Source organism: Bidens hawaiensis, unplaced genomic scaffold (assembly GCF_021521415.1).
Source record: "Bidens hawaiensis isolate Kalapana, Puna unplaced genomic scaffold, B.hawaiensis_p1.1 tig00044300_1, whole genome shotgun sequence".
Lineage (NCBI taxonomy): Eukaryota > Viridiplantae > Streptophyta > Magnoliopsida > Asterales > Asteraceae > Bidens > Bidens hawaiensis.
The window spans coordinates 22,135-36,982 of record NW_027505888.1 but is presented as its reverse complement, the minus strand read 5'-3'; the positions used below and the strand labels follow the sequence as shown (position 1 = coordinate 36,982).

Sequence of the window (14,848 nt, the reverse complement as noted above, 5' to 3'; positions counted from 1 at the left end):
ATAATTAAATATGTTCTGGAAACCTAAGACATATGTGCTTCTGTGATGATTTTTGGTAAATTAATTGAGATGCTATGATCGGTGAAATAGTACAATCTTTCTAGTAGGATTTCTGTCTCGGTGAAACTAGCTGCTGAGTTGTGTAAAAATGCATGAAACATGATACTTGCTATATAATTGTTATGTTTTGACCAAAATGCCCTTACGGGGAATAATTGATAGTGAGGTACTTTATGAATATATGACACGTATATGATTGCTTACACATGTAATGTGTCACAAATACGCTGGTTAGAGTCACACACGATTCACAAACGAAACACGAAACATGTTATGTGCATAGGTATTATGTGCCGGGTCTAGAGACTCGATAATATTCCGACACTTAGAAAAATCTCTTTATTGTTTTAGAACGCTAGAGAGAGTTTTTCGGTGACGCGCATCTTGGTGATATAATTTGGGAAATTCTTCGCAAACAGTGAGTTTCACTTTCCCCTCTTTAAACTGTTTTCAAACGCTTTTCACTTGGGGGAGATAACATACTCCACAACGCATTTAAGATTTTGTTATAAATTATATATCACTTGTAAAGGCTAAGTGGCAAACGAAACATTTGAAGTCCTACACATCGAACCGGTTAATATTTTGAATAGCGAGTCACTGTTGAGTAGTACTACTGGGTTTGACAAACCCCACCCAACGCTAAACTCGACTGGAGGTCGAGCGGGTGTAATTTTGGCTAACACGTACCATGGTCTGGAGGACCTGGTGACAAGGCACTTAATAAACGAGTCAGCTTCGGTGTCGAACACTTAGTAATACTTGTTGTATAGACTAGCTACCTATCGATATATAATTGACATAACACTATCTGTAACGCAAAACGCTGTAACGCTGTAACGCAAAACGCTGTAACGCAAAACGCTGAACGCAAACGCTAAACGATTTATTTTTATATAACTTGTGAACTCACCAACCTTGTGTTGACACTTTTAGTATGTTATTCTCAGGTAGCCGAGGCGGGCGCGCGGTTTAGGAACACGCATTGCTTGAAAAACTTTTAACTATGCAAACTTACTTTTAACTGTTATCATTGGTTTTAAATCGTCATGCGTGACGTAACATTGTTTCTATGGTTTTACGCTTCCGCACTTATTTTCATTTAAACGTTTTTATGGTTTGATTATAACTGATGATTCCGATCCTGTTAGTTCACACCCTTTGACGGTAAAACTCCGTTAGTGGATTTTGAGGGTGTGACAACTTTTAACTTGAGGAAAAAAAAAATTTCAATGTCGTTTGATATACAAAAGCGGTAGACAAGTTATATATAAAATATACACCACTTTGCTACGGAAAGTTTTTTCATACTCGATGTGTTGCCCATATTATCAATTTGGTTGTTCAAGATGGTCTTGACAACGAAACCATGGAGGGCGGTTTGAGATTATTTAGGTTGATGTTACAAGATATTTTCAAAAGTAGAAAAAGAAGACATCTTGAATACAAAAACTATTGTAAGTCGGTGGATAGAAAATATTTGGGGCCGAACTGGGACGTTCCAACCCGTTGGAACTCGACTTGTAATATGCTCGCTTGTGCTTTTTCACAAAAACAAACTATACAGGCGTTTCATAGAACGCTTGTGGATCGTTGCGAAGCCGATATGTTTCCAAACGGTGCTTGGGGTAATATCGGTTACTTCTTGGAGTATCTTTATGTTTTTAAAACCACAACAACTAAATTATCGGGGGTTTACTATCCTACTAGTTGTTAGGTTTTGCAAGAATTATACAACATCTCCTTGAATTTCAAAGACTTTGAAAACAAAAATGACATTTTCGAGCACATTGTTGACCCAATGAAGAAGAAGTTCCTAAAATATTTTGAAGGAATACCACCCGTGTTTACTTGTGCCACTGCTTTAAACCCCTACATAAATGTTGCCGGGGTTGAGGCATTGATCGAGGAAATATATGACAACATGGGTGCGCACGAGATCGATCCGATGGCGTCGACGGAAGCAAAGGATTCTTTCAACAAATCCCTTCAAGAAATCTATGACCATTACTTCAAAATATATGGTCCAAGCTCAAAGTCGACTTTTGTGAAGCAAGCAACATCAAGTAAGCCATGCAAGGACAAGCTTATAAACATGATGAATGCAGTTCGTGAGTCGGCGGCTAAGCGGCAAAGGGGTAACACACCAACTAGTGAACTTGGCCGATATAGTGGAGCAAACTATGTAGAAGGTGCAACGGTCGAGGACGTTCGCAACCTTGACATTTTGGCATGGTGGAAAGGAAAGCAAAACGAATTTCCTATTCTTTCCGCCATGTCTCATGACTTGCTAAGCATCCAAGCTTTAACGGTTGCTTCGGAATCGGTTTTTTCACTTAGTGGAAGGATATTATCGATGCGAAGAACCAAACTCACTCCCGAGTCCTTAGAGATGTGCATTTGCCTAAAGGATCATTTGGACGCGGTGGATCGTATACAAAACAAGGCAAACTTTGAAGACGAAATACCACTTGAACGTCCAATTCAAGAGATGGAAGAAGAATCTTCGGGTGAAGAAGACGAAGTCGTAGAACTCGACTAATTTTAATTTGTATTTTTTGTATTTGTTCTAATCATTTTTGTATTTGTTCTAATCATTTATGTATTATATAACACGAATCAATTAATTAATGTAACAAATTTTTTAAAGTGTTATTTGTTTGTGTTAAATAAAAAACTTGTCTTAAACACTTAAACTAACTTTTAAACATATAATAATTATAGAACATTACACAACGAACATTATTGCAAAACGATTAATTACAAACATTATTAAGCATAAAACTAAAAATAGCAAACATTGTTCGTTGTTTTCGTCCCGCCATCTACGACCATCAAGCTTTATTACCGGCGACAGGGGCTTGACTTGTAGAGCCGGATGACTCCCCGACTTCTCCTTTTTTGGCATCCAAATGCTTTTTTTCCTTGCAATACTTATTGGTATGCTTTCAAATGGTGAAATTCGATGCCGCCTTCAAAAACTTTCCGCAGTATTTGCATCGCGCCATCTCCTGTGTGTCGGTCATGACACACAGGTCATAGTGAACCCAAACCTCGGGGCATCTCGGGGTGTCGATAACCATAACAACTTCGTTGTTGGTTGCCATTGGTAATGGTAAGCGGTTTAACAAGAAATTGAAGTGTTTAACAAGTTAGGGGAGTTGGTTAACAAGTTCTAAACCTAGTATGTCTATATATAGTAAGTGGGGGTGGGTATAAACATTCAAAACCGGTTCCAACGGTCTAAAAACGGTAAAATAGCCGTTGGAACCGGTTTCCAACGGTCAAAAATAATTTAAACTAGGAAAACCCGTTGGAACCGGTTTTCGGGTATAAACCGGACCCGGTTCCTATCCTACCCGGTTCCACTGGTTCCTGATATTTGCCTACCGGGTCGGGTCCGGTTCCTACCCGGTTCCTGACAGGAACCGGTTCCATTTTGTACCCGGTTCTTAAAAAACCGGTTCCTACCCGGTTCCGGGTTTTAAAAAAACCCGATTTATGCACTACTAGTCAAAACAGAATGATTAATCAACCCGCAACTTATATGGCAACCGCATAAGTTACACACCGATTACAACAAAGTAAAACTAAAACAGATATACACAATCCAGGAAACCAATTTACAACCCAAAAAGCAAAACAAAATGAAAGCGCAACAATCAATCAATCATAATTTCAAACAAATCATTTTCGTCTTGAAATTGAACAAACTGAAAACCGTCTTTCATTCTGTATTTACCCACAGGTAATGAAAAGTTGTCCGGTTGTAAAAAACACATCGTTTTGATTTTAATTAGTTTTATAACTATCTGCTATGTGACTGTTTATTAACAGATCAGTGATGGTTCATGTGGACTTGATTTCTTTGGAAACCTCTAGTTGTCGGGGTAGGAGGTTGAGAAAGCTTCCTTGAGTTTGTTGAGAGGAAGTTGAATCTGTCTCTTCTTCTGCAAGAAAACACACAAATATAAGCAAATAAGTAAAGATATCAATTTTGACCCGCTGACTTATTAATGGGTGAAAGGGTAATCACAATAAATTAGCCTATACGGCAACAGGTCAAACAATTAAAAATTGGCGTGTAAACAAACTGGACATGTTCGTCATTTGTTCAATTTTATCCAAACAACCAATCTAACACAAACAGCTGAACAAACAGGCCTTTCATGTTCGTGTTGGCTTATGTGCGTTTTCAATAGCATAAACGAACAGTTCACGACGTAAACGAACACAAACAAATGAACATAGATGGGCAAACATAAACAAGCAAACACCAGTTAAAAGTAAACGTGAACATCAATCTGTTAGGAAAAAAAAATAATAAAGCTAAACTAAATTCTAAAAACTGATTATAGTTTTATAGAATTAACTAAATTGTAAGAAGTGATATTTTACTTTTATAGAATTAGACTAAATTATAATGAATATAATTATTTATATTGAATAGTAAACAACTTAAATAAATGAACGAACTAAAGCAAAAAACTAGTGAACATTAAATGAACATAAACAAACGAACATCCACAAACATAAATGAAGGAACAAGACAAGTGTCCATGTCCGTTCGTTTAAATGAGTGAACAAAAATTTTAGTTCATGTTTGTTTGTTTATTAGATAAACATGCTTCCAGCGTGAACGGTTCATTATCGGTTAAGGTTCAGTTCGCTTACAAGCATAGTTAGAAAGTTGCCCAAAGTGTATTTCGATTTTCTAATACATAAAAGCTAATTTATCATTTATTTCAAATAACCATATGATTATTATTAATAATGTATAACTAAAATTGTTCAGAGAGGAGGAGAGTGGTGAAGATAGGGGTCTTACTAAAAAGTGACTTCACTGTTGGCCTTTTAGGTTTTGTACTCTTCTTCTTCAACTCGGCTGAAAATAATTTTTGGAAAATAATCAATTAAGATCAATGGAAGTTATATCAGTTACATAAGGAATTAAAGTTTTGGCATTCGTAAATATTTCTATTGCTTTATTCTAAGAATAAACTTTTTAGGATAAGAAATGAGATGCAAATGAGCGTACCGATTCCTGGGACTTCATGTTCATTTACAATTTCAAAGTTTTTGTATGTGTACCCCATAAAGTTGACATCTTTGGAGGAAAGCATCTGCAGTTGCCAAAAAGACGAATGAATATATGTGAATTAGAACACAAAATACCAAAAAAGAAAAATACTTCATAATACTAATAACATAAGGCAACACAGATCAAGAGAATCCACAAAGTAAAATCTAAATATTTGTAATTTTAATAATTTAAAATTCCTTGTTACCGAAAATGGAAAAGACGGGAGTTTGAACAATGACAAGGTTCAAATTTTACAACAAAATAATCCGTCGGAAAAAGCATACAAATATTTATTTTATCATTTGTGTATGCATATTATATTGTTCCTATTTAGGTTATGCCTCTTAATATGCAAAGTGATTCAAATTTATTTCTTTTTTGTTCGATGGTTACAAAACTCGGATATGATTGGTTCTGAAATAATTTTTTAAATAAAAAATAGGAAGGACAAAAATAGATGATATTCTTGTTGCTGTATTTGAGTAATATATAATAAACTGTCAGAAATGACAATACCGACCCTTAAAAACTCATGATGGGTCGATTAGGGTTGTGTTTTATATCTCAAAACAGATTAAATGGGTCAAATCAACAAATTTCGCTAAATAGGGAACAAATCCAAAAGGTTGAAATCTTCATAAATTCTATTCTAAATTGCATAAGACGCATATAACCTCCTATAATGGCTTATTTAAAGATTCAGATTAGTAATGTAATAGCATTGTTATCTTAATATAGCTGACACAATAAGTATTAAGATTACTAACCTTCCTCCAAGGGCCCGATTTTGTTGAGGAAGGAACTTGGTTTTCACCCTGCAATAGTAGTATTACATGAACAGAAAAGTAAGCAAAAAAAACACTTGAGAACATAAATAAACAGTTAAAAACCACAGCTTTGCACCAACTAAAGAATCCACCTCTTCAAACTTCTCAAAATTTTGGGTATCCAGCTCGCCATTAACTTCCGGAATAAACGCAGCTTCAATTTGATACAATTTTTCCCATTCTATACCCTTGAACCATGGGTGTGCCTGTTGTAGTGAGAGAGTAGAAAGACAAAAGCAGGTAATTTTTTAGTTGTGTGTTGTGTTACAAGGAAACTAAAGACTACATACATATATAGAGCTGAGAGCTAACACAAGTTAGTTAGATCTAACACCTCATCTAACAAACTCAAGTCAACATAAGTCAAACCACATAACACTAACATTACTTCTTAATTAAAATCAAAATTAAACCACACGTCACCTTAATTTCGTAAGCTCCTTTGGTTCCAAGCCTTTTTTCAACATTGCACAGAAGTTTACAGATTAAATCTTTTGCCTCGGGAGACAATTTTGCCTCTTCAGGAAACTTTAAATGAGTTTTCCAGTTAACTATCTGTATTAACAATAAGATTTTATACATATTAATAAAAAGAACTATAAGGGATAAAAAAACCATTTATGTAGCAAGTCAACAATTTAACCTTTCTACAAGTAGACATAGGCTCATCTGAATAAAAGGGCGGGTAACCCACAAGCATTTCATACATGATAGCCCCAAGAGACCACCTACAACAGAAAAATTAAAAACCAACTAATATACAGATAACTATATGAAAAAGTGTCTCTTTTACACCTAAGCTTGTAAACGAATTCGTTTAACTTTAACCGAACAAACAATTGAACACGAAAAATTAAACGAACGTGGTTTTCTTTTTCACGCTCGTTATTTAAGAGAATTAATGCGCTCGAGTTCTTTTATGTTCGTCCGTAAACTGTATAAATGAACAGTTCACGAACGGAAATGGACAAACATAACTGAACATCGATGAGCATGCACAACTGAGCTAATCTAAAGTAACATTAAAAACAATGTCTTGAGCCTAAAAAGTTTTTTAAAACTAGACCAAGTTTTAATGTGCCAAAAAAGATTAAATGAATATATTAACGAACTTAAATAAACGTAAACTAACGAACATAAATATACGAACGAAACATGTGTTCGCATTCGTTCACTTATTAAATAAACAAACTTCCCAGCCCTCACCGAACTGTTCGTGAACAGTTTACTGAACGTTCGGTTCGTTTACAGGCCTATTTACACATAAGATACATACCAATCGCACTCCATTCCATATCCTTTCTTCAGCAAAACTTCAGGAGCAATATAATCAGGTGTGCCGACAGTTGAATAAGCCTGCATTATTACAATTTGTAAAATCACAACTGAAACTCTCAAAGATTCTTAAAATACTAAATATCAATGAATTTGGAAATAGTTCGAAAAGATATGAATTTGGAAACATGAAATAAATAATGTAACTTACAAGCATCCTCCTGTTTCGTTGCCAATGCAGCAGTTGCTCCTGTTGAGTGCGTTTTGGTACAGCAGGGCGCCCGTCACTTTGAAGGGCCCCGCTTAAGTTATTTGCAGCAGTGAAATCTTTTTCTTGAAGATTAGTGCAATCTAACGGTTTACATAATCCAAAATCTGATAATTTCATGTGACCAAATTTATCAAGCAGCAAGTTGTCAGGTTTAATATCCCTGCAGAAGTTGAAAGAAGATTAAACTTTATTAAAAAAAACTGTCGGTCATGTTTGTAACTTTGTATGAGATCTGAAAACAATGTTTATGTATCGACCTATGAATGTAATTATGTCTGTGTATTGATTCAATTGCTAAAACGGTTTCACCAACATAAAACCGAGCTTCATCTTCGGTCAATGTATCTTTTCGCATCAGTAAAGTCATCATATCGCCACCTGGCAGATATTCCATTATGAGGTAAAGATATTCTTCATCTTGAAATGAGCAATAAAGTTTAACAATGCAATTGCTATCAACTTCTGCAAGCAAGTTTCTTTCTGCTTTCACATGTTCGACCTAAAAAGTAAGGAAAAAAACCCTAATAAAAACCAGAAACAATATGAACATTATAAAATCTTAATAAGTAAACTTATACCTGGCCTCTACGAAGCATTTCAGATTTTTTAAGTTTTTTCATTGCGTACACGTTACCAGTTGTCTTCTCTCTACATATTCTAACCTGGAAAAGATTAAAAGTCAATGATGAAGGCAGGTCAAAAAAAGAGTTGTGAGTTTTTGACTTTTGTCGAGTTGTGTAAAGAATAAGATTATAATATTATCTACCTCACCAAATGCACCCTTTCCTATCATCGTTAATGGTTCAAAATCATCAGCTCCCATTTTATGCCTCTGAATGCGCATATATTCTGTCTCCTTTTTCTCCAAATGTTTTAGTAAATTGTTTTGCTCTTCTTCAGAGACCTCTGAATCAGCCAATTTCTTCTGAAGAACATTTCGCCTATATCAGAAAAGGGATTTTTGTTAGCGTTTTAGTATTATGGTTACCAAAATTATGCATGCATTGTCATAAAAGTAGTGTTAAGATTTAACTGTAACCCTAACTCTAAAAGTCTTAACATTTATACGGTTGCAACAATAATTAGTTGGCAAGCCTATAAGACAAATGAAATCTTAATCAAATTCATATAAACTATAAAGTTCTATTTGTATCAGTCATTTATCATTTACTTATTCAGATCAAATACACATCAAGAGTTGCATAATACAAATATAGATGGTCACTATATTACACGTAACCACTCAACTTGAAAATGCATTTTAAAACTCAATGATAGAGAACATAAAAATCCCATATTTTTCCTTCTGGTAACACACATAGAGTCGCGACAAACTTAGTTAAATGCACAAAGATCGCGAGTCGCAACAAACTTAATTAATGTAAGCCTGATAATGAGTGGATGACCGTTACATTACAGATAATCAATCAATTTGAAAATGCATTTTAAACCTCAATAACAGAGAACACAAAAATCTTTATTTTCCTATTATAGGAGCATGCGTAAATATTGGGGCTATTACTTAGTATCATGTACAAAGATCGCGAGTCACGACAAACTTAGTTAAATATAAGTAAGCCTGATAATGAGTGGATGACCCTTACATAGCAGGTAATCAATCAATTTGAAAATGCATTTTAAACCTCAATAATTGTAAACACAAAAATCCTTTTTTTCTGTTTACAGGAGCGCGTATAAATATTCACGCTATGATTTAGTCTTATGCACAAATATCGCGAGTCGCGACAAACTTATTTAAATGTAAGTAAACCTAAGAATGAGTGAATTCCGTTAGTTATCAATCAAACAAAATAAGCAATGCAAAACCACATACCGTTCCCTTCGCTCGTTAAGATTCTTCATTTGCTCCTTGTAGTGTTTTTCTATGTACTGTTTTGCAGCTTCAACTTTCTGTTTAGTAGCATTTGAAGGCGCTTCATCACTTGTTACTCTTAACCCTTCTTTTCCATTACTCCTAACTTCCTTTTTCGGTGAAGATTTAGGTTTTTCTTTTGGTTTCAACTTTTTGCACCACTTTTTCGCTAAATCCATCTGTTTAGTCAACCAACACTTCCTTCTAATCAATACTCAACTACAACGGAAAGTAACAAATCATCGATTCTATGTTTTCTTCTTCTTCCAAGAACATCAAAAACAAAATCACCAATCAAAACAAACTAACGATGCATTTTCGATTCAGTATACAAATCCAATTACCTGTTTACATAAAGAAACAATTAGCATCCAATTCATGTTAACTGATTCAGCCATATACACAAATACACAATTCATTTTCTATAAACTGCTTCATCCAATCAAGTACCAAAACATATACACAATAATCAACATGAAGCACACATAGTATAATAATCTCAAGATAATTAACGATATATTTTAAATCCAATTCCGAGTTAGTTTCTACAATTTCCTCATAACCAACACCTAAAGCTACAAAACGGTGCCATTTCAGTAATCATCAGATCAACCACAAGCAGCAGTAAAAAAAACATACACAACCACCAAATGCACCGTAAATTCAACAAAATTCAAGCCGCTAACCGAACATAACGAGTAGAAAACCGAATTTGCGATAATCAAAACCCTAAGTATCTATATGTTAACTGATTCAGCCATATACACAAATACACAATTCATCTGCAAAAAAACCACTTAATCCAATCAAGTACCAAAACATATACACAGTAATCAACACAAAGCACAGATACTAACAATCTCCAAAAACTAAGCACGATGTCTAGAAAAGTATTTCATCTACCACAACCTTATTAAAAAAAAAGTAATTACATCAGCAATCGACTCTCTTCAGCCACAAATCGCCAAAATCGACAGGCTAACTACCGATACATTCCAAATCCCATTCAGACCTAGTTTCCACAGTTTCCTCACAACCTAAACTGACAAAACATATCCACATACTAATAATCTCCAATAAACTAAACACACTGTCTACAGAACTATTTCATCAACCACAAGGCTAAAAAAATTAATAACATCCGCAATCCACAAATCGGCAAAACCGACAAGCTAAGCTAATTACCGATACATTCCAAAATCCAAAGCTAGTTTCCACAAAACGGTGCCGTTTCCGTAGCCTTGAGATCAAACACACGCAGCAGTAAAATAAACACCAAATGCACCGTGAATTCAACAAAATTAAACCTCTTAACGAGTATAAACACCTAATTAACGATAATCGAAACCCTAAGTTGGAGTAATTAAGATAATTAAACAGAAGTTAAGAGAGTATTATAATTACCGATGCTGGTGAATTTGAAACCCTAGGAATCGGAAGTGAATGAATCTTCTTCTTCAGGTTTTGAGCAGTTGAAAATGGAACGAAATCATTTTGAAAGCAAAGCAAAGCAGTTGTTTTGTTGGTGATGATCTCGCGGGATGAGATCAAAGTATCGTGTCTCCAAATTAGTCACGAGATGTGGAGGCTTTTATAGACTCATAAATAAATAAATGCTGGAAAGGTAATTTATTAATTATTGTTATTATTTTTACTTTAGTTTTTTAATAAAGGGTTAAAGTGGCTGAAAAATTAATTTTTTTAGGGTTTTTAGTTAAATCAGTCAAATTGACGCGTTTTTTAATTAATGAAAAGTTAATGTTTTTTAAAAAAAAATAAAGATGTTGAATACAACTATTATTGTTTAGTTTGGTATTTAATTCATTTGGTTATGATTTTGTGTTTAATGTTTTGTGGGTGGGTTATTTAATTTTTTGACATTTTTCTAGAGCAAGTGATCATTCAAGTGGCCCAAGTGGTTTCAGAAAATAACTTTAACTTTAGTCTAACAAAAAAATTTACTCGTATGAAATTAAAATAATATTGTTATATTGCATTCCAGTTGTTAAGAGAGTACGATAAAAATCATTTATTTCTCTAAAAAGGTGTGATTAGGGAATTTGTTATGATTTTATTAGTTGTGGAAGCAACCTTAGAGAGTGAAACTTATTATTACGATGTTAACACATTTTTCGCTGTCAGATTATAGAACTATTAAAGTGAAAATATTTTTTTCTCTAAAAGTACATAAAATCTCCTAAAAATTTCTACTTTTTTTTCACTTTTATCAAAGTCTTTTATTGCCACTAACTTTATTATCAAAGCAATAACACATGTGGTTCATTCTTGGCGTCAATAAGTTCTTTCATGTGTGTTGAGTCTTAGTTGAGAAAATTTTATTTATCTAATTAACAAACAATTTATCATTATTTTATAATAGTATGACCCAACCCAACTCAACTTGAGCCATCTCAACATGTATACAGATCGTATGTGTTTATTTTTTTGTCATTCAATTTGCCTATTTTAGTTATAACCTTTAGTTTGTTTTTTTTTTAAATAACATAGATCTAAATAATCAACCAAGTAACTTTTACCAAATATAAGATTGTCATGCTCAAATTTTATTTGAGAATTTAATTTGAGGGAAAGGTTAAAATACAAAGAGGGACAAAAAATGAGAAATGTGAGAAGGATTTGTGATCACGTAAAAAACCCCATAAAAATTTGATAAAAAATATATATAAAATCATAACTCAAAATATAAATAAAAAACAAAATGTTTCCCCCGTCATTCCTGTTCCAAAAAAAAAGCCGAAAAGACACAATGCCAAGAAAAAAAGACACAATGCCGAAAATGCACAAACAACACAGTGATAAATAAAAAAAGACATAATATTTCACAAAATATAACACAATACCGAACAAAATATAACACAATGTTGAGTAATATAACACAATATTAAGAAAAAAAGGCACAATGTCAAGGAAAAATGGCACAGTCAATGACGAAAATAAACAAAAAACACAATGATAAATAGAAAGACACAATCTTTTTTCCTCAACGTTCTGTCTTTTGGGAGTTTTTTTTTTTTTTTTTTGGTAAACGAGGAAGACGGTGGAAACATTTTTGTGTTTTTACATTTTTAGTTTTTTTATTAAATTTTAAGTTATGATTTTTTATTAATTTTCATTAATTTTTTAGAGATTTATTTTTTTTACAAATCATTCTCATCCTTTTCAATTTTATTTTTACCCTCTTTATAGAATGACCTGACGTTTAATTTGATTATCTTAAAAGAAAAGGTCAATTCCAAAAAGAGACTTTTATTTTAATTATCTTTGATATTAAAATAAAATTTCTAGTAAGTTTTTACCTCACTATTATCAATTTATATGGGAGATATGAGGGATGACCCTGGCTTGTCAGGGTTCGAGTCCTGATCTCACCCGGTTTTACCGGCTCCTCGCTGTCGTGCCGTTTGGCGGGCGTGGAGATCGGGTTTTATCCGGGGAATCCCTCAATAGGTGGACCGTTAGGGGCTCCGTCCGTCCAGACTCGTGGCCGGCTCGGGGTACCCAGTATTGCTTAATTGGTCGTTCCAGAAAAAAAATTAAGTTTTTATTTTAGTTAACTTTTCTCTGGAATCTTGCTATGGGTTTTTTTAATATACATTTATCAGTCATTAATTAAAAAAAAGTTATTGCTAACTTGATGTGTTTTAGAACTAATTTGTTTTTTTAATGGCCAGAACTAATGTGTTTTAGATTGTTTCATTTATTTATTTTCTTAAAGTGTTTGAAACTACATTTAATACTTGAGTGAGTCTTTTTGGAACGAAATGTTAACCGTTTATACTGATTTTGACGTCAAAACTTGACTCACCCAATAACACCATCAAGGAAAAACCAACCACCGTGGAAACCCCCCCCCCCCCTCTTCCCGAAATTAAGTTTCAAACCTAAGACCTCAATTATTAGAAGCCTTAACCATCACCTACATATTAAACCAAAAGATCAATTGGATTACATTTCTAAAAAAGATTATTACAGCTATATTAAAATTTTAAAATAGTTGATTTGCATATATATGTAATTCAAAGGAAAGTAAAACTTTCATGGTCCATGGCTATTTTTATATGGTTACTCTCTTTTTTATACATGCAATGCGGTCATGTTTCCACTCTCATGAGTCATGTCACTTTTTAGTTTGACTTCTTTTATAAATTACAACCACTTTACTTTCAAGTTTCATCATTTCAACAAGATGAATTAAATAAATTAAATTAATATTTCGATTATCATTATTAAATGAAATTACTGTTTGCCCCATTTGTTAGTTGAGATGAGGTGGATGAAAAAAGTTAAGTTTTTTGTTTTTAGATAACAATAACATAAATTAAACATAAATTACGTATAAATAAATAGATAAACCATGCATTAAGCATTAAGGGTGAACAAAAATGAATATTCTGTGAGAGTGTCATGTGTCATGTGTCATTTATATGCATCATATTTATAAAATTAATAGGAGTCCAGTCATTTCAGCTCACACTCACATGAACATCACATCGGTTGTATATGCATGTTATGTGAGCCATGAGAGCGTCACAAAAGTGAGATTGAATTGGAAAAGTGGTCATCGATTCAATGCATGAAGACACATGGCCATTTGTTTTCTCGATTTATTTGTAACCGCTAAAAAAATGAAATGCATATTATTTTTCAGAACATTCCAACATAAATTGTGAGGAAAGTTGAGTTGTTTTCAAAATAGAGTATGTTTTGGTCTTACTAACTGTTTTCATAGATTTAGCCATCAATAAAAAGTTTCAACTAATATTATCTTTAACTAATCATTCAAAAAAAATATTATCTAAATTATATTTTTATTTTGAAGATACTTGTTCTATTTAATAAAAGTTATTTGTATTACAGTATTAAAAAATCACTCGTTAGATGCGTGTATGCCTTAGTTGTAGCCTGTAGGCGTACTTGAACCCTCTGGGTGGTCTGAAAGACTAGTGTGTAATACATCAAGCATAATTTATAAATTGTGTCAATTAACTGTATGGACCAGCTTATCACTAGCGTACTCTTTTATAACTTGGATGATATTTGGTGGGAATCAAAGTTAGTAGGCTTTTGATACCCTAGAGTTCAAAGGGATGGCTCGTGTTTTGAATATAATTGGATTTTGCTATGAGATTTAATCAAAGACAACAACTTTTGAAATGACGGGTTTTGTGTTACCTTGTAAACGATCTTATAAATCTTAAGTTTTAACTTGGATAAGCGTTTTGTTTTAAGGTATATTATGGAAATATTTGTAAACAATGTTTTAAGCATGTTTATCTAAAATGTTTTCTCACTTTGTAATGTTAACACCATAAAAAGAAATTACGATGCGACTTATAAATTGGTATCAATCTCGTCTCGCATGCCCGTCCAATGGTTGGTCTGTGGCGGGGTGTGACAAAGCATGCATATATTTCTAATTAGATTGATGTATTACTCAT

The 14,848-nt window shown here is 33.3% G+C and overlaps 1 protein-coding gene across 1 annotated transcript; it reads right to left on the bottom strand.

Moving 5' to 3' along the window:
* Positions 1 to 3,595: 3,595 nt before the first annotated feature.
* LOC143615783 (uncharacterized) lies at positions 3,596 to 9,726 on the bottom strand. The gene is made up of 13 exons (XM_077088818.1): positions 9,351 to 9,726; positions 8,283 to 8,457; positions 8,095 to 8,178; positions 7,774 to 8,015; positions 7,457 to 7,676; positions 7,247 to 7,326; positions 6,614 to 6,698; positions 6,394 to 6,525; positions 6,063 to 6,176; positions 5,911 to 5,958; positions 5,099 to 5,183; positions 4,889 to 4,945; positions 3,596 to 4,010 (listed from the first exon to the last, which is right to left on the bottom strand). Exons 1-13 carry the CDS (start codon positions 9,566 to 9,568, stop codon positions 3,910 to 3,912), a joined length of 1,641 nt encoding a protein of 546 aa, XP_076944933.1. The 5' UTR covers positions 9,569 to 9,726; the 3' UTR covers positions 3,596 to 3,909.
* Positions 9,727 to 14,848: the final 5,122 nt, after the last annotated feature.